Raw genomic sequence first — 22,777 nt, 5'->3', positions numbered from 1 at the left:
AGCCGAGTGGAGGAAGAGAAGAGGAGCAAGGTTCAGAGGCCCCTGGGCCGCTCTGGGAAGTGGGCAGCCGACGTAAGAAGTTGAGGACCAACCTGCGGTGACGGCCACCCCCTGGCTGGCTGCGCAGGGGCCGAATGGGAGCCCCAACCCCTGCGGGGACCGTCTGCGGCAGCCCTGGGGTGGGGGGATGACCCGTCGTATTCACTATCACATTCAGACTGACCATTAACTTCCACACTTCCAAGTTTGAGATAAAAGACTGGAAGCCAGCTTTAAGATGTTAGGCCCCGGCCCCTGGGGGGCTCAGCTGGTCAAGTCTGCCTTGGGTCAGGATCCCAGGACCCTGGGTGGGGCTCCCTGCTTCTGCCTCTCCCTTTGCCCCGCCCCTCCCTCGTGCTCACTCGCTCTCAAAAAAAAAATCTTAAAAAAATAAAAATAAAATAAAATAAAACTTTAGCTTCACCTTACCCAGAAACAGGTGCTGGATGTGAGGCCGGAGGGGTAACCAGTGCCCATTCAGGGGGGACAATGGTTGTCAAGCAGGGTCTCCCGGGAGAGGTGACCAGTTTCTGCTACCTCAGAGGAGCCACTCTAGGACCCCCATCCTGCAGACACAGAAATATTAAGGTATTTTCTCCTTGATTTCAGAGAAATTCCACTCCCTGACAGACCCCCGAGCCATACCTTCTGTTAGACAAAAAGCCCACATGGCTGCAGCGCTCCAAACGTGGCAAAGACTTGCACAGGATTAGAAATTTCTGGTCACTTTTTAGGTTTGCATCCTGCTTACCCGTTCAGGATGGGGGGAGATAGACTAGCAAGGGCTTCCCTTGGTCCCTCTGACTTGACTCAAACATCGTCATCTACGTAACATCACCGGGGGGCGGGGGGGTGGGGTTCGGGACAGAGGTAAACGGGCAACTAAGAGACAGGACTCGGAGTATTCACCCGCGGCATCCAAGCAGAGACTGTGACTTGGATTTGGGGTTTAGGGAGAATATGGTTAAGGCTTAACCCCTCATTTCCTCATCTTGACAACACAGCCTCTCTGGTCGGGTCTCTAAGGGCTGATAAACTGAAGGCACTACTCCAATTTCGCCTGGAAACCCAAACAGGAGGTGAAGAAAGTAGGAGTGGGGTAGAATCAGACTCCTTGGCCTTTGTGTCTCCTTGGACGGCTGCGGGGCGGGGGAGGGGAGGGCTGAAGTGGGGGAGTGAAGGTAACTGAGATGATTGGGCCTCGGGTCTGGGAGGAGGGAAGAGGGGAAAGGAAGTGGGGGGCTAGAGGCCAGGGGAGGCCGGGGCGCTCGGGAGTCCTGTCCTGCTCGCATTTGTTGGCAGAGCTGCTCCAGGCCCCGCAGCATGCGCGGCCGCCCGTGGGGATGTGTCATAGCTGCTGTGCCCCTCGTCGTCCTGAGCTTCCTCCTCCAAGAGAACGAGGAAGAGCATCTCACGGAGAACCCATCGTTGGTGAGGACCGGACACGGGCGTCGGACTGTTCGGGGATCCCTCGGGGGAGCGGGGTTTTCCACTCACACCAACACTCGTTCTCGGAGGTTCTAAGAGGGCACATGGATGGTCAGGAGTGTATCCGAGGAAAGATAAATATTGAGCCAGCCTTGAAAGATGTGTAAAATGTGAATAAAGGCAAAAGGAGGAAGAGAGGGCGGTTGAAGTGTGGCAAGGGCAACGCGTAGACACGTCTGGGAAAGCAGGCCGACTGGCGGGACCACGGGCCCCGGGCCGCACCGCAGCCTGGCGTCCAGGATGTCACTCATCCCGCTTCTTGTATGAAGGGCCTGAGACGCCCTGAAGTGCCCTCCCCCATGCGGGCCACCTGTGCAAGGGCAGGACCACGTTCACCACCGGGCGCGCCAGGTTCTGGGCGTCCGCGTTCTCCTTAATGCCTCAGGGCGGCTGGGGCCCGGCCTGGGCGGAGGTGGGCAGGGGTGCAGGGATGCCGCGTGTCGGGGCGACAAGGGCCAGCTCTGGGGTGCAGGCGCTGTGGGGTCTCAGCCCTGCCGGGGCACTCGCGGCCTAAGCCCGGCTGGGCGCCCTTCGCCAGCCCGCCAACGCGGGAAGACCTAGATGTGAGGCGCGGCGGGCAGGCAGTTCCCCCAGAGGGCTCTAGAACCCCGACAGGTACCCCTGCTTCCAGCCTGATTGCAGGGCCCGCGCCCCTACTGGAGAGTCCCCTGTGTCCTCACGTAGAGGTGGGGCTAGCGGCCAGCTGAGCCCTGACACTCCACTCGGGCTTTCCCCGCTGTCCTAAAGGAGGGGTGTGCCCCTGAGGGTCCCGGGGCGTCAGGGTGGCGTCGGGGCTGATAGTCATCTCATCCTCAGCAGGAGGAAAAGAAGAAAATGCTGTGGCGGCTCAATCAGGAGCAACTCGGCTCTGAGAGCAGGGACCACCTGGCGGCCTTCAAGGACATGCGGGAAGCCGCCCCTGTCCTCCAGCAGGCCACCTACCGGCTCCTGGCTGGATCCCCTCCGCAGGGAAGGAGTGAGTGTGGGGCGCCTGGGGGGCCCCGGGGCACCCCGACAAGAGGGAAGCGGGCTGGCAACCGGTGAGGAAAGCAGGCTGTGCCGGGGGCGGCCACGCCCCGCGAGCAAGGCGTGGAGGGGTGCAGGCTGGCCCGTGGAGGCCGGAGGCCGCGGGAGAGGCAGCGCCGAGGGGGCGCCAGGTGCGGGAAGACAAGGGCGGTGCACCGAGCAGCTGCTCCCCGGCCAAGCTCCCGAGACCCCCTAGTCCGCCCGTGACCGCCACGGCCAGGGAGCTCTGGGGCCAAAGCCTGGCTAGCCGGCCTCTGGCACACGGCAGCCTCCGCCATCAAACAGGCCTGTCCTAGTTCCCGCCACCAGCCTTTGAAAGTCGTGACCAAGTGAGGCCCCTCCGCAACCTGTAACCACAGATGGGCACCAGGTGCGGACACGCTGTCCCTGGGAAAGGGTGTCAACCTGCCTTGGGCGTGGCATTTAGGGGGGCGAGAGGAGAGGCCCTAAGGCCCCCGTCCCGCCCAGGGCTGCTGGTGGCCGGCATCGCCTCGGAGTGGGGCCCGCGCGGGACCTACCTGCTGGACACCCTGCGGTCCCTTTTCCAGGCCTCGTCAGAAGCCGAGCTGGACAACGTGCTGGTGCTGGTGCACCTGTCAGGGGGTGACCCCGCGTGGCTCGGCCAGACGACTGCCAACATCTCGGGGCTCTTCGGGCGCCACATTGAAGCCGGGAGGCTGCTGGTGATCGGCGGTGGCCTCGGGGGGGCCCCGGGCCCGGGACACCCGGGCTCCCCGAGTCGCGGCTCGGCCTGCGGGGCGCGGTGGGCCGGGCACAGGGCCAGCTACGCGCTCCTCATGAACTTCGCTCACAACCTGTCCGAATACTTTCTGGTGATGGGAGATCGCGTTCGCTGCAGCCCCGAATTCATTTCCAGCGTCTCCCGGGTCCTGTGGGCCTGGAGAGCGCTTCCCTGGGCCGTCCTGGAGTTCTCGGGCCTGCGCCTCTCGGGGAAGGTCGTGCACGCCGGGGACCTGGGCCGCCTGGCCTCCCTTCTCCTGTTCCCCGCCGACCTTCCCATCCCCTCGCTCCTCTCTGAGTTCCGTCTTCTCCTGGCCCAGGACGCCCCGATCCGCTTCAACCCGGCGGTCTTCCACGGCTCGGGCCGGGGCTCGGCGGCTGGGGACCCATGCGCGCCCCCAGGGGAGGAGGAGGAAGAGGAGGAGGAGGCGTCCGGGGAGCCGGACAACCCAGCCGCCACTGTCCTCAGCGACATGATGGCCGCGGGGAGCGCCCCGCCCCAGGTGGCCTACGTCCTGAACAAGGAGTGCTACTCCGTGCTCAGCCCCGTGCGGGGCAACTACCTGGCCGTGGCCTGGGACAGGCCGCAGAGGGTAGCCCGCGTGGCAGTGCTGACAGGCTCCGAGCCGCACGGGCTGCACCTACTGCACCAGGGTCGCGTGGAGCTGGGCCTCGGGCCGTGGGTTGCGGGCCACTGTGGCCGCCACTCCCTGCTGGGCCCGCTGGTGGCCGGGCGCCTGGACCAGGCCGTGTTCTCCGAGGCGCGCCTGAGCTGCCTGCGGCTGCTCGTGCTGATGCCCCAGGAGCCCTGGCTGCTGGTCAGGCAGATCAGGGTCTGGACGCGGCCCGAGGAGGCGGACACCGAGCCCGCGGCCTCCGGGGAGGACGCCGGGCCCGCCCCAACCCGCTCGGCCGCCCGCCAATAAAGCTGAGCTCCAGGCCTACTCCTTCTGAGCAGCCGCCGTGTGCTTATTATCCCGGGCACTTCGGGGAACGGAAGGGCTCCTGAGACTCACGCTAGAACCGCAGATGGGAACCCACACGGCCGACAGGCGAGATGTGCGATCACCCTGGTGTGACTTCTTGGGGTACTCAAGGGAGGTGGCGCGGTGGGAGTGGGGCAGAGACGAGACCGCGTCCTCGGGGTTCAGAGGCCACAGAGGGGGAAGGGGCCACCTTGGGGCACTATCAGCGGGAGAGCATCACACTGCGAGCTCTCTCCTTGAGGGAGGTCTCGCCTGCGTAGGGTGACAGCAGCCCTCTGCGCTGGGACCTTGACCGTGCTGGAACCGCGGGGCCAGATCCAGACCCCGGGCCTAGCGTCTGGGCTGCAGTAATGGAATCCATAGATTGAGTGGCTGGTAAACAACAGGAATCTAGTTCTCACCGTTTTGGAGGCTGCGAAGTCCAAGGCGGAGGTGCTGGCGGAGGTGCTGGCGGAGGTGCTGGCGGTCGCGCTGTCTGGCGAGGGCCTGCTTCTCCGGTTCCCCATGACCGGCTGCATCTCTGCTGCATCCTCATAGGGCAGAGGTGGGTTAGGAGCCCTCAGGCTTCTAAGGGCGCTGATCCTACTCATAAAGCCCCCCCCCCCTCAGTGCTCAATCACCTCCCACAAGCTCCATCTTCTATTACCCTCACCCCGGGGGTTAGGGCTCCAACGTATGAATTTGGAGGGACGTATTCAAGCCATAGCAAGACCGAAACTTCCAAGGTGCTGAGGCTGAGACTTTGCTGAAGCAAAGTTTGCTTAGTTGGGATTCAGGAACAAACATTTAAAATAGCCACGAATCCCCTAGACCTGTGTACAAAATTTGGTAGGAATCCACATGTGCATTTTTCTGAGAAGAAAATACTTTCATCACAGCATTAAAATACCATATCTGCCTCTAAAAAGTTAATAGTATAACAGCAGCATAACCTTCTTGAGGGAAGGAGCCATGTTATTTACATCAGGAATCTATTTCCACTGAAAAATAAGGAGTTAGGGTTATATATTCTTTCATGTATCTATTCAGCAAATATTACTTACTTAAGGTTAAGTGCTGTTAAAGACAGTATGAATAATAAGGTGAACTAACCATGGATGATACCACAAGGAACTTAACAAAATCAGTAATTAAGTTGTGTGACATAGAAAACTTGATCGATATAGGTATCAATTCTCTCTAAATCGATGAATAAATAACATCATGGGAGACCATGTATGCATCTAAAAATGAACAAAATTCCCATGTTCCTTGCAATTTCACTGACCAATAAAATGAAAGCAAATCTTTCGGTGAGATTTCCATTAAAAAATTCCAACAGAGCTTTAGTCAGCTGGCAGAAACCTTTTTTTCTCATGGGCCTAATAATTCTTCTTTATCTTGTTCCATAAGAGCCGTTCTCAGTGTCACTGGTATTTTCTAGAGAGGCCGTGTCTTTTGTAGATGACACTGAGCTTAAAAATGAGGATTTAAAAGCAGGGTATATGAATTCGAAACACAGCTCTGCCTCTTGGACAAGTTATTCTGACCCCCTCTGGGCCTTAATATTCTCATTTCTAACGTGGGAATAAAAATCGCTCATTCTTGGGGTGCCTGGACGGCTCAGTTGGTTAAGCGTCCAACTCTTGGGATCCCTGGGTGGCGCAGCGGTTTGGCGCCTGCCTTTGGCCCAGGGCGTGATCCTGGAGACCCGGGATCGAATCCCACATCGGGCTCCCGGTGCATGGAGCCTGCTTCTCCTTCTGCCTATGTCTCTCTCTCTCTCTCTCTCTCTCTGTGACTATCATAAATAAATAAAAAATTAAAAAAAAAAAAAGCGTCCAACTCTTGATCTCAGCTCAGGTCTCAATGTCAAAGTTGTGAGTTCAAGGACTGGGCTCCATGCTGGCTGTTCAGCCTACCTAAAAAAACAAAAATCAGGGCACCTGGGTGACTCAGTCAGTTGAGCATCTGCCTTCGGCTCAGGTCATGATCCCGGGGTCCTGGGGTCGATTCCTGCTTCAGGCGCCCTGCAGCATGTTTGGTGGGGAGCCTGCTTCTCTCTCTCCTTCTCCTTCTGCCACACCCTGCTCGCTTGCTTGCTCTCTCTGTCTCTCTCCCTACCAAATAAAATCTTTTTAAAAAAATTGTATTCACGGGGTTGTGAAGATTAAATTAATTAACTCATAACACTTAAAATAGTATTAAGCATGTACTAAGGGTTTGTTAATCCTAGTTATGACTATTATCTTTATTATTTAAATGATTTTAGTATTATTATTATTTTTTTAAAGATTATTTATTGAGAGAGAGAGGGGGGGGGGGAGGAGGGGCAGAGGGAGAGAAAGAAAAACTCTGGGCAGGCTCCACACAGGGTATGGAGCCCAACGTAGGGCTCAATCTCATGACCCTGGGATCACGACCTGAGCCAAAATCAAGAGTCAGGGGCTTAACTGGCTGAGCCACCCAGGTGCCCTAATTTTAGTATTATTATATAGAGGAAATCCTAATTCTTTTGCAAAAATACAGTCTAACCATTACCTACATCTGCCGGCTCCTTTGCTACTTCTCCTTCTACCGGCCATCCTACACTATACTTACTCTCCAAAATTCTATTTCTGCCTTTCTTCTTTGACAAATTACCATGTTCACGGAGCACGAAGAACTCAGACTTGATTCACACAACTGTCCTTCACAAAGACTGATCTAGGCACAGTAGCACTCATGGCGAGGAGCAGTGGGCAGGAAAACAAAGGTTGCAGAAACAATTGGAAGGGGGAGGAAAGAAAGAGAAAAAGGGAGAAAGAGAGAAAGAAAGAAAAAAAGAAAGAAAGAAAAGAAAGAAAGACAAGAAAAAAGAAAAAGAAAAAAGAAAGAAGAAAGAGAAAGAAAGAAAAAGAAAGAAGAAAGGAAGAAAGAAAGAAAAAAAAAGAAAGAAAAAAGAAAGGAGAAAAACCACCTCAGCCATTTCTAGAGCTCTTCTGTGCCCAGGGAAGCATTGTCTATGACTGTCGGCCTCTCATCCCCGACCTGTGCCATCCCAAGAAAGACACACCGTAAGCAGAGCAGATATGGGAACGCAGACACAGCATCTCCAGGGGACGGCGGACTGTGTTCAACAACAAAGAATGGCAAAGACCAGAACTAAGACAAAGACCAACTAGGATAACAAGTTTTGGGTCTTGCTTCCATTCCACCCTCGCTGTGTAAGCACCTTCCTCCCAGCCCCCCTGCGCTCCATAGTTCCCTGACCCTCTTTTCAGCCGTGGTTCTCAACCGTGGGTTGATTTTGCCCCCAACCCCCACCGGGGAACATTTGGCAACGTCTGGAGATATTTCTGGTTGTCACAACCAGGGGATGCTAGTGACATGTAGTGCAAAGAGGCGGGGGGGGGGTGCTGCTAAAAAATCTGCAACATCTGGAACAGCCCTGACAACCAAGAATGATCCCACCCAAAATGTCAATAGTGTCATGTTGAAAACCCAGCATTCCAATGGATCAGCAGCAGCAGCACACCTGACAGGATGATACCACTTTTTTTTTTTTAAGATTTATTTATTTATTTTAGAGAGAGAGAGAGAGGGAGCACAAGAGGGAGGGGCAGAGGGAAAGGGAGAGAGAATCTGAAGCCGACACGGGGCTCAATCTCACCTGAGATCATGACCCTGAGACCCTGAGATAATGGCCTGAGCCAAAAGCAAGAGTTAGACGCTTCGCCAACTGTACCACCCAGGCACCTCAGAATGACACTACTTTTAAACAATTTTTCAAAAGCAGGAAGTGTCAAAGTGATGTAAGGAGGGGATTCCTGGGTGGCTCAGCGGTTTCGCGCCTGCCTTTGGCCCAGGGCGCGATCCTGGAGTCCCAGGATTGAGTCCCACTTTGGGCTCCCTGCATGGAGCCTGCTTCTCCCTCTGCCTGTGTCTCTGCCTCTCTCTCTCCCTCTATGTCTATCATAAATAAATAAATAAATCTTTTTAAAAAATGATGTAAGGAGAAAATGGAATTATCACATAATACCATAATTATCACATAATTTTTTGACAGATCAAAAAATTATTCTAGCCACAAAACATAAAACCACTAGCTCAGTAAGTCATGGCATGCATAAAATATGTATCTAGAAAAAGTCTATAAAGAACAGAATTTGTGAGTGTGAAGTTTTGAGGAATTTCTACTAGGATTTCTTTTAACCGTATGCTTCTTTACATTTGAATTATGGTGTTTCCTCACATAAAAGGTTTTACTTGGGATTTGTGATAAGATGATCTGATTCCTCATGGAGGTATATCCATACTTTATAAATCTATGAATTTCTTCAACCCTCTGCACTCAGGGTTTTGCCCCTGCCACTCAACCAAAACTGCCCTTGTCAAGATTTCTAATGACGTCCTGGTTGCAAATTTTGAAATTTGTCAGCATATAAAGCCATGAGGTTTTCAGAGGCCGAGCCTCTGGGCATGATTTCAACGGTAAGAGGCTGAGCAGATGAACTCGAGGAAGCGTCGACACAGGGACAGGAGGGAGAGCAAGTGAGCGTGACCTCGCATAGCCACCTCGAGTTCTTCTAACTGTTCCTTCCGGTGTTTGTTTGCACCCATATTTCCACATAATGTGCTTACACTACCATTGTTCGGTTATTTCATATACATTTCATGTACGTAACTGTCATACATGACAGAGCGTGGGCCCTTCTATGCTGCCCCACAATAGGCGCTGATCCCTCCGGTCTTCCGATGATATTTTCCCGGTGGTCACGTTCTCTCGTGAAGTAGTCACCGCTGAACCAACCACGGGCCGGCGATTCTCAGGCCTTTCTCCAGGGCTTGGGCCCCCTCTCAAGGACGTTTGCAGAGCCGTCTTAGAAGCCACAGGCGGCGGCGCCACACCACAGGGCAGATTTGCTCTAAGACAGTAACTGTCTCTGGAGAGATGTAGCCCTCCTGAGGCTCCTCAGAGAAGGTGTTTCCTCCGTCAGGATAATAAGACGATGTCTCCCTGAGGGGTGAAGTTTGGGCTTGGCTGCAGTCCCCCTATAAGACTAGGAGCCTCCAAAGTTTAGCAGTTTTCAGCTGCGACACAGATCCACAGATCCACAGATCCAGGTTCCCCAGGGGGACCTCGGGGAAGGGAGCGAAGGGAACTATTGCATCACGAAGCCCGCGCTACCTGCTGTGTCATGGGTAATAACGGTTTCTTTGTTTCCTTAGCAACCGGATTTGTGGCATGTGGCGAGGCAACCTAGCAGCTACACTGTGCTTAGGGACTGCTTGATTGTTTGATCTCACAGCAGCAATCTGTGATTATATTTTCTTTCATGTGTAATTTCTCCTTGGAGCTAGTAGTTCTCTCTTTTATTGTTTGCACTGTCGTAGGCTCTCAGGATGCATCAGCAAGCAGACCGAGACGGCTACCCGTGTGGTGCGCACATATGGAAGTGGGAGAGGCAAGGCGCAGGAGAGCTGTGAGGCGAGAGACTGCAGGGGTTTGAATAAAGAAGTGACGTGATCTGACTGAAATTATGAAAGGATTATTCCAGCTTCTGGGTAGTGAACAGACTGGGTTGGAAACAGGGTTAATTAGGGTGCTTCCACAGGCATCCAAGTGAGAGAAGATGGTTTATTTATTTTTATTTTTTTAAATTTTTTTTATTTTTTATTTTTTTATTTTTTTGAGAAAATGGTTTAGACCAGAGTTGTGGTGGTGGAGGTGTAAGAAGTGGTTAGATTTTTAAAAATACATTTTGAAAATCAATCCAAGAGAATTTCCTGAATGATTGGTTGTAGGGTTTGAGGAAACAGTAAGAATAACTCCACAAGGTTTTTGACCAAATCACTGGAAAGATGGAGCTGCATCCCACCACCACCACTGAAATGGGAAAGAGTGTTTTATATGTCTTTTAAGGGAATTTGGTAGATTTCTCAGCAGGGCCTTGTACCTCCTTCATTTTTTTTCAAAGATTTTATTTATTCATGAGAGACACACACACAGAGAGAGAGAGAGAGAGAGAGAGAGAGAGAGAGAGGCAGAGACACAGGCAAACGGAGAAGCAGGCTCCATGATCCCGGGTCTCCAGGATCAGGCCCTGGGCCAAAGGCAGCGCTAAACCACTGAGCCACCCAGGCTGCCCTACCTCCTTCATTATATTTATTCCTACATAGTTTATACTTTCTGTTGATATTAATATATTAAACTATTCTATAATATTTATAGGTATAGTTATCAATTATAATAAACTTTTTAAAAGGTTTGCTTATTTATTTGAGAAAGAGAGCACGAGTAAAGGGAGAGGCAGAGGAAGGAAGAGAGAATCTCAAGCAGACTCTCCGCTGAGCATGGAGCCCAATGTAGGACTCGATTTCATGACCCCTGAGATCATGACCTGAGCTGAAATCAAGAGTCTGATGCTTAACCAACTGAACCATCCAGGTGCCCTTGAACATTTTAGTATTTTAGTTTGATCTCATATCCAGAAATCACCGTGAATTTTCTTATTACTAATGATAGTGAGCTCATTGATTCTCTTGAACTCTCTAAGCAGATGCATACTATGTGTCACTAATGACTGTTTTGTCACTTTCAGTTCTAATTCCTCATTTATTTTTCTTATCTTATTGCACTGGCTGGAACAGAGATTGGCAAACTATGGCCTGTATGCCCAATATTTCCTACTACCTGTTTTTGTAAATAAAGTCTTAACGGGACACATTACTTTCATTCATTCATGTATCACCTGTATTTCATACAATAACAGCACAGTAGAATAATTGCAACACAGACTGTATGTCCTAAAATATTTGTTATTTAACCCAAACAGAAAAAGTTTGCCAACTCTTGGGCTAGGATTTCCAGTACCATATTAAATAATGGCATGATTACAGATATTCTAGTTTTCTTCCTGATTAATGGAAATGTATCTAAAATATGATATTTGCAGTAAAACATTGATATACAATCAAGTTAAAGAAGCTCTCATCTATTCCTAGCTTCCTAAGAATTATGGGGTTGAATTTTATTAAGTGTTTTTTTCAGCAACTAATGAGATGACCATATGATCATTCTCCATGAATCTGTTAGTGCAGGGGATCCCTGGGTGGCTCAGCGGTTTAGCGCCTGCCTCCAGCCCAGTGTGTGATCCTGGAGTCCTGGGATCGAGTCCCGCATCAGGCTCCCTGTGTGGAGCCTGCTTCTCCCTCTGCCTGTGTTTCTGCCTCTCTCTCTCTCTCTCTCTGTCTCTCTCTCTGTATTTCTCATGAGTAAATGAATAAAATAGTTTTGAAAAATCTGTTAGTGCAGAGAATTTTATGTAAAGATTTCCTATCTTCATATTCCTGAGATAAAACCAACATGATTATGGTTTATTGTTTTTTTTTTTTAAATAATTGTTGGGGCTCCTGGGTGGCTCAGTGGGTTGAGTCTGACTTCAGCCTGGGTCATGATCTCACAGTCCTGGGATCAGGCCTCACGTTGGGCTTCCTGCTCAGCGGGGAGTCTGCTTGTCCCTCTTCCTCTGCCCTCCCCCCAGCTTGTACTCTCTGTTTCTCTCTCAAATAAATAAATAAATAAATATTTAAAAAATAATAATTGTTGGAGGGGTACATGGGTGGCTGAGTCAGTTAAGTGTCAGCCTCTTGGTCTTGGCTCGGGTCATGATCTCAGGGTCATGAGATTGGGCTCTGCTGCGCTCAGCATGGAGCCTGCTTGAGATTCACTCTCCCTCTGCCTCTGCCCCTCCCATTTATGCTCTTTCAAATAAATGAATAAATCTTTAAAATAAAAAAAAATAATGATTGTTGGGGCACCTGGGTGTCTCCGTGTGTTGATGGTCTGACTCTTAGTTTTAGCTCAGGTTCTCATGGTTGTGGGATTGAGTCTCACACTGGGCTCCCCATGTTGGGCTTCATGCTCAGTGCTGAGTCTGCTTGAGATTCTGTCCCTCTGTACCTCCCCACTTATTCTCTCTCTCTCTCTCTCTCAAATAAATAAATAAATGTTGTATATAATTTGCTAATATTTCATTTATGAATTTTACACTTGTGTTCATAGAAATTGAATGACAATTTCCCTTTCTTGTGCTGTAATACTAAAACAGCATATATGCCCCAAATACTTACTGAACCACTAATGTAAGAAAGCACTTTGTAAGGTACAGGAAATGTGTCAGTCCCTACCTCATGGAGATGAAATTTTAGGCAGGAAACAGAAAATAACTGACTACAAAATGGATCAGACATAACCATGTCTAGGAAAAAGTAGGACAGAGTCAAGATGTCTAAGGAGATCAGGTTATTGAGGATAGGAGTGGCTGAAAAAAAGCTTCCTCTGAAGAATAGCTGCTTTAGTTCAGCTCTATACAAGTTTTCTATTGCTGTATGATAAATCGCCACAAACAGTAGCTAAAAATAATGCAAAGTTATAATCACATAGTTTCTATGGGTCAAGGGCCCAAGCACGGGTTACCTGGGTCTTATGGTCAGGATAAAAACAAGGTGTCAGCCAGGGCTACAATCTCACCTGAGGCTTAGAATCTTCTTCCAGCCCATTCAGATTGTTGGCAGAATTGAGTCCATTGTGATTATAAGATTGAAGTCCTAGTTTTCTTGCTGGCTGTCAACCGGGGGCTCATTCTCAGCATCTCAAGGCAGCCCTCAGGGAGCAGCTCCAAGGCGCTCGTACAACATGGCAGTCGTCTCCTTCAAATGCAGTGGGGAATCTCTCCGTGGTCTACTAAGACAAGTCATATGTAAGGTGTCCTACTCTTGGGGTGCTTGGGTGGCTCAGTCAGTTAAGGATCTGCCTTTGGCTCAAGTCACGATCCCAGGGTCCTGGCATTGAGCCCTGTGTCGGGTTCCCTGCTCAGAGAGGAGTCTGCTTCTCCCTCTCCCTCTGCTGCTCCCCCTGTTTGTGCTCTATCTCTGTCAAAATAAATAAACCAAATCTTTTTTAAAAGTTAAGTGACCTAATCAAGAGAGGGACTGTCCCATCATAGACAAAAGTCCTACCGACATTCAAAGGCAGGAAAGTATTCAGGTCATGTCTGACAGAGGGTAGGAATCCTGGGAGCCATCTTAAATTTGTGCCTACAACAATCTCTGAATAAGTTAGAAAAACCTGGGTGAAGGGTGGGTGGAAGGATGGAAGATGAATGTTTTAGGCAAAAGGAATGGTACTTGTGAAGACTAGTAAGAAAATAGAAAAAGTGTGGTGTTGCTAAAGGAGAGAAAGCAGATGGAGTCTGTAAGGAAAGGAACTTCTTTTAGGAAGTTTGGAGTCTACGCCTGATGTTTATTCTAAGAACAACAGGGAGCCAAGAATGGGGTTTTGGTTTTGCTTCTTTTTTAAGGATTGGAGCCCCCAGATTTTTACTTCCTTTAAGGAGGGTCTGTGTCTTGTTGAACTCTATATCCCCTAATGCCTAAAATAGTGCCTGAAACAGGATAGGCCTTAGCAAGTGTGGCAAGTGTGTTCTATGATGATTTTTGCCATTTGTCAACTTTCTATTTCTTGGATTCCCCCAGGTTTCATAATCCAGCTGCTCCTGCCTGCCTCTGATCCTTTCATTCGCATCCCTGTTGAAATCCATTCTCTGACCCTCTAGCCTCAGCCCCACACTAAATGCTCATATTTGCTTCTTTGATCTACCCTCTAAAAGTAAGAGATGCACTACCATCCTGGACTATAGATTTGCACCCAGACAGATCTCCCTATCTGAGAAGGAGAAACATAGCTCCCTGATTACAACTATCTGCCTTCCTGCTAGTCAGTAGGGCCCCTGGGAATTGCTATGATTCACCCAGGAATATTTATAAACTTAGAGATTGCTGTGCTTTTCGAACGCTGGACCTCAAATACCTTCCACAAGCACCTTATTAGTGGTTAAGTCTATAGCCTTCTTGTTTTTTTTTTTTTTTTTCAGTGAATAAACTTGTGAGAGGGAAAAAAGCAGTGAGAGACGAAGGGAAAATCTATACCTTTAAAAATACCTGAGAGACAAACAAATCTCGTGTATGGACCTTATTCGGATTCTGATCCAAACAATACATTTTAGAAATGTAAACCAGACAGAGACAGTATGGGATGTAGAAAACTACAGAGCAATACCTCTCATGAATGTGGCTGTAAAAACTATCAACAAAATATTAATCGAGCACAATAATGTACAAAAAGAACAATACACAAGAACCGAGTGGGGCTTATCCCAGGAAAGCAACAGTGGCTCAATATTAACAACAAAAAAACCAACATAATCCACTATGTTATAATGTAAAGATGATCATATCAATTGATATAGAATAAAACATTTGGCAAAGTTCAGCATCCATGCAAGAAAAAAAAAAAACTCTTAGAAAACTAGGAATTAAGGGAGCTTCCTCAACCTGATAAAGGGCAGCTACCAAACACCTACAGCTAACATCACACTTAATGGTAAAACACCGAATGCTTTCTTCCAAAGATGGGGAACTAGGCAGTAGTACTAGTCTGTGCAATAAGGCAAGCAAAAGAAAAGGCATATAGACTGGAAAGGAAGAAACAAAACTATATTCACAGATGACATGATATAGTAAATTCCAAGAAATCGATCAAAAGCAAAACAAAACAAAACCTTCTTAGAACTAATGAATGAGCCTAGCAAGATCACAAAATACAGGATCAACACATAGAAATCGGGCTATTTCTATCTAATAATGTATAACTAGAAATCAAAATTTTAAGAAGCAGTGGCATTTAAAATAGGACCCCTCTACTATGGCCTGGATTGTGTCACCTGCCCCCTCAAAATTCATATATTGAAGTCCTAGCCTCTAGCCTCAGAATGGATCTCTCTTTGGAGACAGTCTTTAAAGAGGTCGTTAGAGTGGGGCCTAATCCAATAAGACCAGTGACCTTCTAAGGAGAGGAGAATAGGACACACACACAGACGACACCCTGTGAAAATCAAGGTGTGTATCTATGAGCCAAGGCAAGAGATCGCAGAAGAAATCAAGGACACACGTGAATCTGGTTGGGAAACTGTGAACGAGACGGAATGGCCATCTTGGCAAATGTGCCGCGCCGGTGACTCTCAGCATCTATTTCTGACTCCTCTTGTCCCATTTTGCTGCCAGCAGAGCTCAGTGCTGAGACACTGTCAGTGCAATCGTCTGAGCCGTCAGGGTAGCTGACATCTGGCGAGTGCTTTGCTCTAACAGCTAGTGCGTTAGGAACACTACGGGTCTCATTTAAGCCTCACTACAGGGCCGCGGACTAGGCTCCATACGGTCCCGGGTCTCTGACCCCGAGGTCGGGGAACCCAGGGCAGGACAGGAAGGCACCTGTCCCAAGGGAAGCTACCGAGGGGCCCCGGCGGTCCGGCGCTGCTCAGCCGGGCCAGTGTGGTGAGACCAGGAGACGAAGCTGCCCCGCCGCACCGTCCACCCCCGGAGGAGCCCCGCGCCTCCCTCCTGCCGCACACGCTCTCCCGGCAGCGCCCGCGGACCCGGGGTCCAGCCCCCAGCGCGGTGTGGCTCTGCACGTAACCGACTCCCGTGTAGCTCGGGTGAGCGGACCGGACCGAAGCGGCAGGAGCGGAAGGCTAGACGGGGAGGGGGCTGGAGCGGCGCTCCCAAGGGGTCCTGGACTGATCCGGGGGCTCCCGGCCCCCCACCGGGCCACCGAGTCTGGGAGCAAGCGGGTGCGGCTCAGATCCCGCCAGGCCCCGCCCCGTTAGGGCCCCGGCCATGGCAGGCCACGCCCCAGGCCCCGCCCCCATCGGCCCCGCCCCGTTAGAGCCCGCCAGGCCCCGCCCCGTTAGGGCCCCGGCCATGGCAGGCCACGCCCCAGGCCACGCCCCCATCGGCCCCGCCCTGTCAGGGCCCGGCCCGGCCATGTCAGACCACGCCCTAGGCCACGCCCCCATCGGGCCCCGCCCCGTTAGGGCCTGCTAGGCCCCGGCCACGCCCCCGTCAGGCCACGCCCCGTTGGGCCCGGCCCCGCCCCGCCCGCCCCGCCAGGCCCCCGCCCGCCCCGCGGCGCATTGTGGGATCTGGCGGCGGACCCCGCGGCGGACGACGAGGTGCTCGGTCATGGGCTTCCAGCCGGTAAGACCCTCGCCCTGCCCCGCGTCGGTGGCCCCGGCCCAGTCCCGGAGGGCTGTGCACCCAACTCCGAGCCGGGGTTCCGGCCCCGGCCCGCCCCGGAGGGCTGTGCACCCGCCCTGGACGCCCAGTCGGTGACCCCCGGCCCTGGAAGGCTCCGGCGCTGCAGCTGGCGGGCGCCCGCGGGGGCGGCTGGTCGTCGGGAGCCGGACAGCCAGCCCCCGGCCAGCCCCCGGCCAGCGTGACGGCCACGCGGCCTCTCTACACGCAGGGCCCCGCGCTGCTGGCCTCCCTGGGCGTGGGGCTGCTGACTGTGCTCGGCCTGGCCCTGGGCTCCTACCTGGCCCGGAGGTCCCGCCGGCCGAAGGTCACTCTGCTGGACCCCGATGAGAAGTACCTGCTGCGACTGCTGGACAGGACGGTGAGTCGTCCGGGAGGGCGGCGGGGTCGGGCCGTCCCAGGGGTCGGGCGCCCTCGGGGGTTTGGCCGCAGGACCTGCCGGTGAACCGCGTCGTGCCTCCCCCAGACCGTGAGCCACAACACCAAGAGGTTCCGCTTCGCCCTGCCCAGCGCCCACCACGTCCTGGGGCTGCCCGTGGGTAAGGACGCGCGGGCGGCCCCTGTCCCTGGCGATTCCCACTCCCTCCCCAGCTCTGGACCCGTGAGCTGCAGGGTGCCCCGGACATCCCTCGCCCTCCCCCTTCTTCCTCCTCCCTGCAGGGCTTGTTTCCACCTCCCCTGGAGCAAACGCTCGCTGCCCAGACCTCACTCCCCCGCTGCTGCTAAGGCCCTGGCAGTAACTGAGGAGTGTCTCCAGTGACGGGGGCTTATGAGTGATCAACTGGGGGCCCAAAGGGTCCTCGCTGCTGAGTAGCTCACTGGAACCATGCCAGGAAGCAAGACATCCCAGTCCTCCCAAACCCCCTTGAGTGTTTTGAAAGCTGACAGGAAGCCAGCGGCCTCGTGTAGCTCTCCACATGCCCCCAGGCAAACACGTCTACCTGTCTGCCCGGATCGACGGCAGCCTGGTCATCAGGCCGTACACGCCTGTCACGAGTGACGAGGACCTAGGCTACGTGGACCTTGTCATCAAGGTAAGGGAGCACAAAGGAGCCCTCGGGAGCTCCCTGTCCTTCTCCTGCTGGAGTTGGTAAACTTCCGAGATTTGCTGATACGGGAGGCACGTGTGCGCTTGGGGCACATGAAGACGGTACGTGGACTGGGGAGGCCAGTGCGGGCGCCATTCCTGCCCCAGCTTCAGGGAGGATCGCCCGGCAGGAGCTCAGAAGGCAGCGACGTTCCACGTAAAGTGCTTTCCGCTCTGTGTCACCAGGTCTACATGAAGGGCGTACACCCCAAATTTCCTGACGGAGGGAAGATGTCTCAGTACCTGAACAGCCTGAAGATTGGGGACGTGGTGGAGTTCCGAGGGCCCAGCGGGCTGCTCACTTACACGGGGAGAGGTAACGCCTCTCCCCTCCTTGAGCCGGACTTGCACTTCCCCGGCGCCCCCGTCCTGGCACAGGGCGGCTGTGCGTGTGCGTGCACGTGCGTGTGCTCACTGGCAAGGGCCAGAGCTGCGCCTCCCTCAGACTAGCATCAGTGTGACGGAAGGCATATTTCTCAGCTCCGCTAGCCCCAGGGATCGGTTCTCTATCCACCAGAAGTCCCAGCCGTGAGGGCTGTGGAGGTGTCTGCGGCAAACCGGTGCCTCCCTTTCCCTCCCTCAGGGATTCGCTTCTCAGACAGAGAGTGTCAGGTGGCCAGAGACCGCTCCTCTAGCCCCTGCCCCTGGGAACAGCTGCGGGCATTAGCAAGCCCCTGGAGCTGCTCTGGGCCACTCGGGAACACAGCCACATTTGGCCCCTTGCCTGGCGCCCTCCCCAGGAAGTGACCCCCTGCCAGAGGCAGCTGATGACTCACCGGGCGGCGGCCCCAAGCTGACTGGTACTTAGCCACATGGGACAGATAGTCCTGGCCCCATTGTCCCTCAAGTGTACTGTTGTCAGGGCTGCTCAACTCAAGCCTCCATCGAAGCTCCAGGATCTGATTTCAGAGCAGCTGAAATTTCAGAGCAGCCTGGGACATATTTTCAGTTTTGTATTTGTTTTCTTATTTCCCTATATTGACTTTTTTCTTCCACCCCTCTCTTCTCTGGACTTTTCAGGGAATTTTAACATTCAGCCCAACAAAAAATCTCCGCCAGAACCCCAAGTGGCGAAGAAACTGGGAATGATTGCCGGCGGAACAGGTGTATGTCCCTTGAGGGGCCGTTCTCTCCCACCATTGTTGATTGTTGCCATGAAAACACCCAAGTGACCCTCAGAAGGTTCGGTAATCACAGCCAAGCTATTAATCAGGGGATTCCTGGCAATGCCTAGACCTCCCAGTATCTGAAAAACAAAATCATAATCAGGTAGAAACAAAAAAAATTTTTTTCTTTTTTTAAAAAATTTTTTTTAACTAATAGAATGAGAGAAATAAACCAGGTGGCCGCTCCCAAGACCTCCAATTGAATGACTCTAATAATCTTTAGGTGAGAATAGAGAAGCAGCTAGAAATAGAGGAGTCGAAAAGGAAGAAAATGAACAAACACTGGATGTTTCTAAATATCAGACGCTATTCCACTCACTTTATATCCGTATCTATGAAGCAGATGTTAGTTTTTCCCTTTTACAGATGAAAACAGTGGAGGTTCAGAGAGGCGGAATGGTTTCCACAGGGTTAAATAATAACATCCGGAGGCAGGATTAGTATCTAGCTCTGTCCAGTTCCAAAGCCCATGCACTGAACCCATAAGCCCAGTGTTCCAGAACCTTCATTGTTGAATCAGTAGGTAGTCATGTGAGTCCTAGCCTCCAATAGACGTTCAGAGGAAGAGTCTGATATTGGTTCCTTAGAGGGATCTCAACGGCATGATCTTAGGTGAATAGTGAGCATGACCACAGTTCGCCTATGAAGGTGAGTGTGGGGTCAAGCAATGTCAGTGCTGCAGGACGCACAGGAGGACAGGATTAGGGTGCTAAGGGAAGACGGAGCAGAACGAAGATGAGAGGTTGGTCAGCTAAGGAGCAGGAGCTGGGCAGGGGCTGGGGCCATCCTAGCTCACTGTGGGCTGTCTTTTTGCAGGAATCACCCCGATGCTACAGCTGATCCAGGCCATCCTGAAAGACCCTGAAGATCCAACCCAGTGCTCTCTGCTTTTTGCCAACCAGGTTGGTTTACTTACGTCAGGCCTCAGTCTTCAGAGTGGTGGCGGAGGCAGGCGGAGCGATGTGGCCCCAGCAGGCAGAGCTGCTCCAGTGCCTGTTGCGGCCTCTGCCCGAGGTCCCCCTGCACGGCACAGGACCCTTTTCTGCCGCAAGGAAGACAGAGCATTGAGCAAAATCCTTCCCTGGCCCCTAAGGGAAAATGAAAAGAGAACAGTTAAGGAACCTAGTTCTAGCTGTCGAAGGTTGCTCCTTGGATTTCCCCTGTTAAATAGTCCATCTTTCTTCTTCAGAGTGTGTAGATAAAGCCTCTTCCCCTGTCCTTCCCCTCATGCTACCTCTCTAAAAGTCTTGCTTATTCCTAGAACTTTCTATTTCTCTCCGGGTTGGAAGCTCATTACAGCAGAGAGCCTTTTCTTCTGTGGGCCTGAGGAGGTTCCTAAGACTTTGCTCCCCCCCACCTTTTTTTAAAGATAGATTGATTTATTGATTTATTGATTTATTTATTTATTTATTTATTTATTTATTTATTTATTTATGATAGACATAGAGAGAAAGAGAGGCAGAGATACAGGAGGAGGGAGAAGCAGACTCCATGCTGGGAGCCTGACGCGGGGCTCAATCCCTGGACTCCAGGATCACGCCCTGGGCCAAAGGCAGGCGCCAAACCGCTGAGCCACCCAGGGATCCCCTGCTTCCCCCTTTCAGACCGAAAAGGACATAATCTTGCGGGAGGACCTGGAGGAGCTGCAGGCCCGATATCCCAATCGATTCAAGCTCTGGTTCACTCTGGATCACCCCCCAGAAGGTACCCTCCCCATTTCGGGATGTCCCCAAATCAGGGCCTCCCCCCCGCCCCTGGGGGTTCTGACTTCAGTGAAACCGATCACCAGTGCCACTGCCAAACTCCCAAGTGTGAGTGCACAGACCTAGTGCTCTCCTGGCCCCTTCCTTCTGGTCCCTGTTTTCCGGGGCTGGTGGGGACGGCTGTGCAGCTGGAGCTGACCAGGCATTCCCACCTAGCTGCTGCTACCATTTGATGCCTTCTCAGGGGGCTTTACCCAGGATTCACCCCTCCCCACTTTCTCGTATCCTGCCCCCTTGCCAGCGAGAGTCTGGAGTATCTGCCCTCTCCTCTCTTCTCTACTTCAGACTGGGCCTACAGTAAGGGCTTCGTGACTGCTGACATGATCCGGGAGCACCTGCCCGCCCCAGGGGACGACGTGCTGCTGCTGCTCTGTGGGCCACCCCCAATGGTGCAGCTGGCCTGCCATCCTAACTTGGACAAACTGGGCTACTCACAAAAGATGCGATTCACCTACTGAGCATCCTGCTTGGGGTCCTGTTTCCCTGCAGTTATCCTCAGACAGTACTCACGCTATAAGCCCTAGATTCCTTTCCTGACAGTATCAGCCTTTTTGTCTTAACTCTGGAGCCCAAATCTGGATGACACCCGCAGGAACAAAACCCATGTAGCCATGGAAGAGGGCGGAGGCTGAATTGCTCTCTGGAAGCCCCACCCCCACAGCCCTAATCTCCCTGTGATTGAAGGTCCAGCTCAGGCCCATGGAGCAATTTCTTCCATGGATCAGAAAGAAGGAAGCATGTACATTCGTTCCGTGGTAGCATCACAGTGTGTGTGTGTGACGAAAGGAACAATCTGCGTAATGGGTTTTCCTTAATATTTGGTGCTTAACCCAAGCAGATTCTGCACGTGCGAGTGCACGTGCAGCAGCCTTACAGACACCGTCTCATAGAGATTGAGGAAGGGAGAAAATGATTTCTTTAGACCCCAGAGAAGGGAATCTGAAATATGTTTGTGTGTGTGTCTCTCCCTGCCCCTGCCCAGGCTGGAAGGAGACGACTACCCACAGTCTAAGAACATGCCTGTGGCAGAAACCTCTGGCTATGCAAATAAATGGGGCTCAGGCCCCTGTGTTGTACCTAAGGGGTTGCTGTGTTTGGGGTCCTTATTTCTAAGGCATTTCATGCCTGGGGATCTTGGGAGGAAGCATTTTCCAGCACAGAATTTCTCCCAGGCCTTCCGGAGAACCTTTGAGCAGTAGTGCCATGTGCTGAAATATGACCTGCCACTGAACTCAGGGATCACCTAACAGCTGCCTCTGCAGAGCCAGAAGCTCAGCTTCTCCCTGGAGGCTTTTAAGGGTGGGGGAGGAGAACACAAGTTAGAGCAGATGCTTTTGGAACCCAGGTAAGATCACAGTGGTCGCTTGGTTTGGCTGGCCTTTCCCTTCTTCCTCCTGGTCCTTCCTTCACCGTACTTGGACTTCAGGTCACCTGGCAAACTAAAGTCTTGTCTTGCTGTTTGGGAGGGAAGCTTTCTCCTTTAACTAGTAACCTGATCTCACCAGCCCCAGCCAGACTTGGTGCCCGGATAGAGTTGGCCTCCCCCGGGCCCATCCGTCCTGACTGCCCTTGGCCTCTGCTGTGATAATCCGCCCCTTCTCCCAGGGTTGGACTAGGGCAGCTTCCTCAGGTCTTTGTTAGTCCAACTGGGACAGAACAGGAAATCAGTCTCAGGAGGAAGGTTGACATTGCTTCTCTGTATGCAACTATGTCTTGTTTTCCCTGGGCCCCAAAAGAAAGGCTTGTGGGACCCACAGAATTTACCCCTCTGCATAGCAGAGTCCTCAGTAAATTCTGTCACTAGTATTCCATCAAACATTTCTTGATCAGCCAGTGTGTGTGCCGCCGTGCTCTGTGAGGCACACGTGGCCACCTCGCCTCCAAAAAGAAAGATCTTGCATAGGATCATTAGGCTCAAATGGTGAAGCAACCTGACGCACAATTTCCCACCCAAAAGCTTGTCTTACATTCCTTGTCTTACATGGGTTTCACTCATTCACTCAACAAACATTCAAGAGGACTTGCCACCTGCCAAGCACTGTGCTGGTTCCTGAGGATACAGTTCTGACCAAGGTAGGTCTTAGCCCTCCCCCGCCACAAAGAACTCAATCTACAGCAAAGATGGACAAGCGATAAACAATTATAACACAGCATGCGGTGTGATTAATAGTATGGTAGACACACGAGGTACAAACGGGAAGGGTTTGGAAAAGAACCCTTCAGGAGGAAGAGAAGAAAAAGAACATTTTTGAGTTAGCCGGGTAACAGGTGCTGTGCTAAGTACTCTTCTGTATAATTTGATCCTGATGATAATCGTGCGAGTCAAAGATTAAGGATTTGCAGGTCATACAGTTGGACGGTGGCCGG

General features: G+C 52.0%; 2 protein-coding genes and 1 long non-coding RNA gene across 12 annotated transcripts in view; 2 read left to right on the top strand and 1 right to left on the bottom strand.

Annotated features, from left to right (window-relative positions):
* Positions 1-20,705, bottom strand: part of LOC140636030 (uncharacterized) — a 54,914-nt gene extending 34,209 nt beyond the window's left edge. For 3 of the 6 annotated variants that reach the window (XR_012033396.1, XR_012033398.1, XR_012033397.1), the window contains exons 1-2: positions 18,967-20,705; positions 469-4,810 (exon numbers count right to left, since the gene is read on the bottom strand). This is a non-coding gene — a long non-coding RNA (uncharacterized lncRNA). The remainder of the gene's footprint in view (positions 1-468; positions 4,811-18,966) is intronic. The other 3 variants (XR_012033400.1, XR_012033399.1, XR_012033401.1) reach the window with 3 other exon arrangements.
* LOC140636027 (alpha-1,6-mannosyl-glycoprotein 4-beta-N-acetylglucosaminyltransferase-like) lies at positions 450-4,229 on the top strand. 5 transcript variants are annotated; one of them, XM_072831491.1, is made up of 5 exons: positions 450-627; positions 1,044-1,118; positions 1,342-1,470; positions 2,347-2,503; positions 3,022-4,229. In XM_072831491.1, exons 3-5 carry the CDS (start codon positions 1,363-1,365, stop codon positions 4,218-4,220), a joined length of 1,464 nt encoding a protein of 487 aa, XP_072687592.1. In that variant the 5' UTR covers positions 450-627; positions 1,044-1,118; positions 1,342-1,362; the 3' UTR covers positions 4,221-4,229. The 5 variants fall into 5 exon arrangements, with proteins under 5 accessions (XP_072687592.1, XP_072687590.1, XP_072687591.1 ...); XM_072831489.1 differs by having other exon boundaries at positions 1,044-1,127; positions 2,344-2,503; XM_072831490.1 differs by having other exon boundaries at positions 450-773; positions 1,044-1,127; positions 2,344-2,503.
* Positions 16,240-21,491, top strand: CYB5R1 (cytochrome b5 reductase 1). Its single transcript, XM_072831496.1, has 9 exons — positions 16,240-16,337; positions 16,606-16,755; positions 16,861-16,933; positions 17,322-17,428; positions 17,668-17,797; positions 18,502-18,585; positions 19,464-19,549; positions 20,252-20,351; positions 20,696-21,491. Exons 1-9 carry the CDS (start codon positions 16,323-16,325, stop codon positions 20,866-20,868), a joined length of 918 nt encoding a protein of 305 aa, XP_072687597.1. The 5' UTR covers positions 16,240-16,322; the 3' UTR covers positions 20,869-21,491.
* Positions 21,492-22,777: the final 1,286 nt, after the last annotated feature.

The sequence above is a fragment of the Canis lupus genome, chromosome 6 (assembly GCF_048164855.1).
Source record: "Canis lupus baileyi chromosome 6, mCanLup2.hap1, whole genome shotgun sequence".
NCBI lineage: Eukaryota > Metazoa > Chordata > Mammalia > Carnivora > Canidae > Canis > Canis lupus.
This window is presented reverse-complemented; position numbering and strand designations above follow the sequence as displayed.

Coding starts and splice junctions, on each gene's coding strand:
- LOC140636027 (XM_072831489.1), top strand. CDS start 1,363: ATGCGCGGCCGCCCGTGGGGATGTGTCATAGCTGCTGTGCCCCTCGTC. Junction 1,471..2,343: donor TCACGGAGAACCCATCGTTG/GTGAGGACCGGA, acceptor TCTCATCCTCAG/CAGGAGGAAAAGAAGAAAAT. Junction 2,504..3,021: donor ATCCCCTCCGCAGGGAAGGA/GTGAGTGTGGGG, acceptor CGTCCCGCCCAG/GGCTGCTGGTGGCCGGCATC.
- CYB5R1 (XM_072831496.1), top strand. Junction 16,756..16,860: donor TGCGACTGCTGGACAGGACG/GTGAGTCGTCCG, acceptor TGCCTCCCCCAG/ACCGTGAGCCACAACACCAA. Junction 17,798..18,501: donor GCTCACTTACACGGGGAGAG/GTAACGCCTCTC, acceptor TGGACTTTTCAG/GGAATTTTAACATTCAGCCC.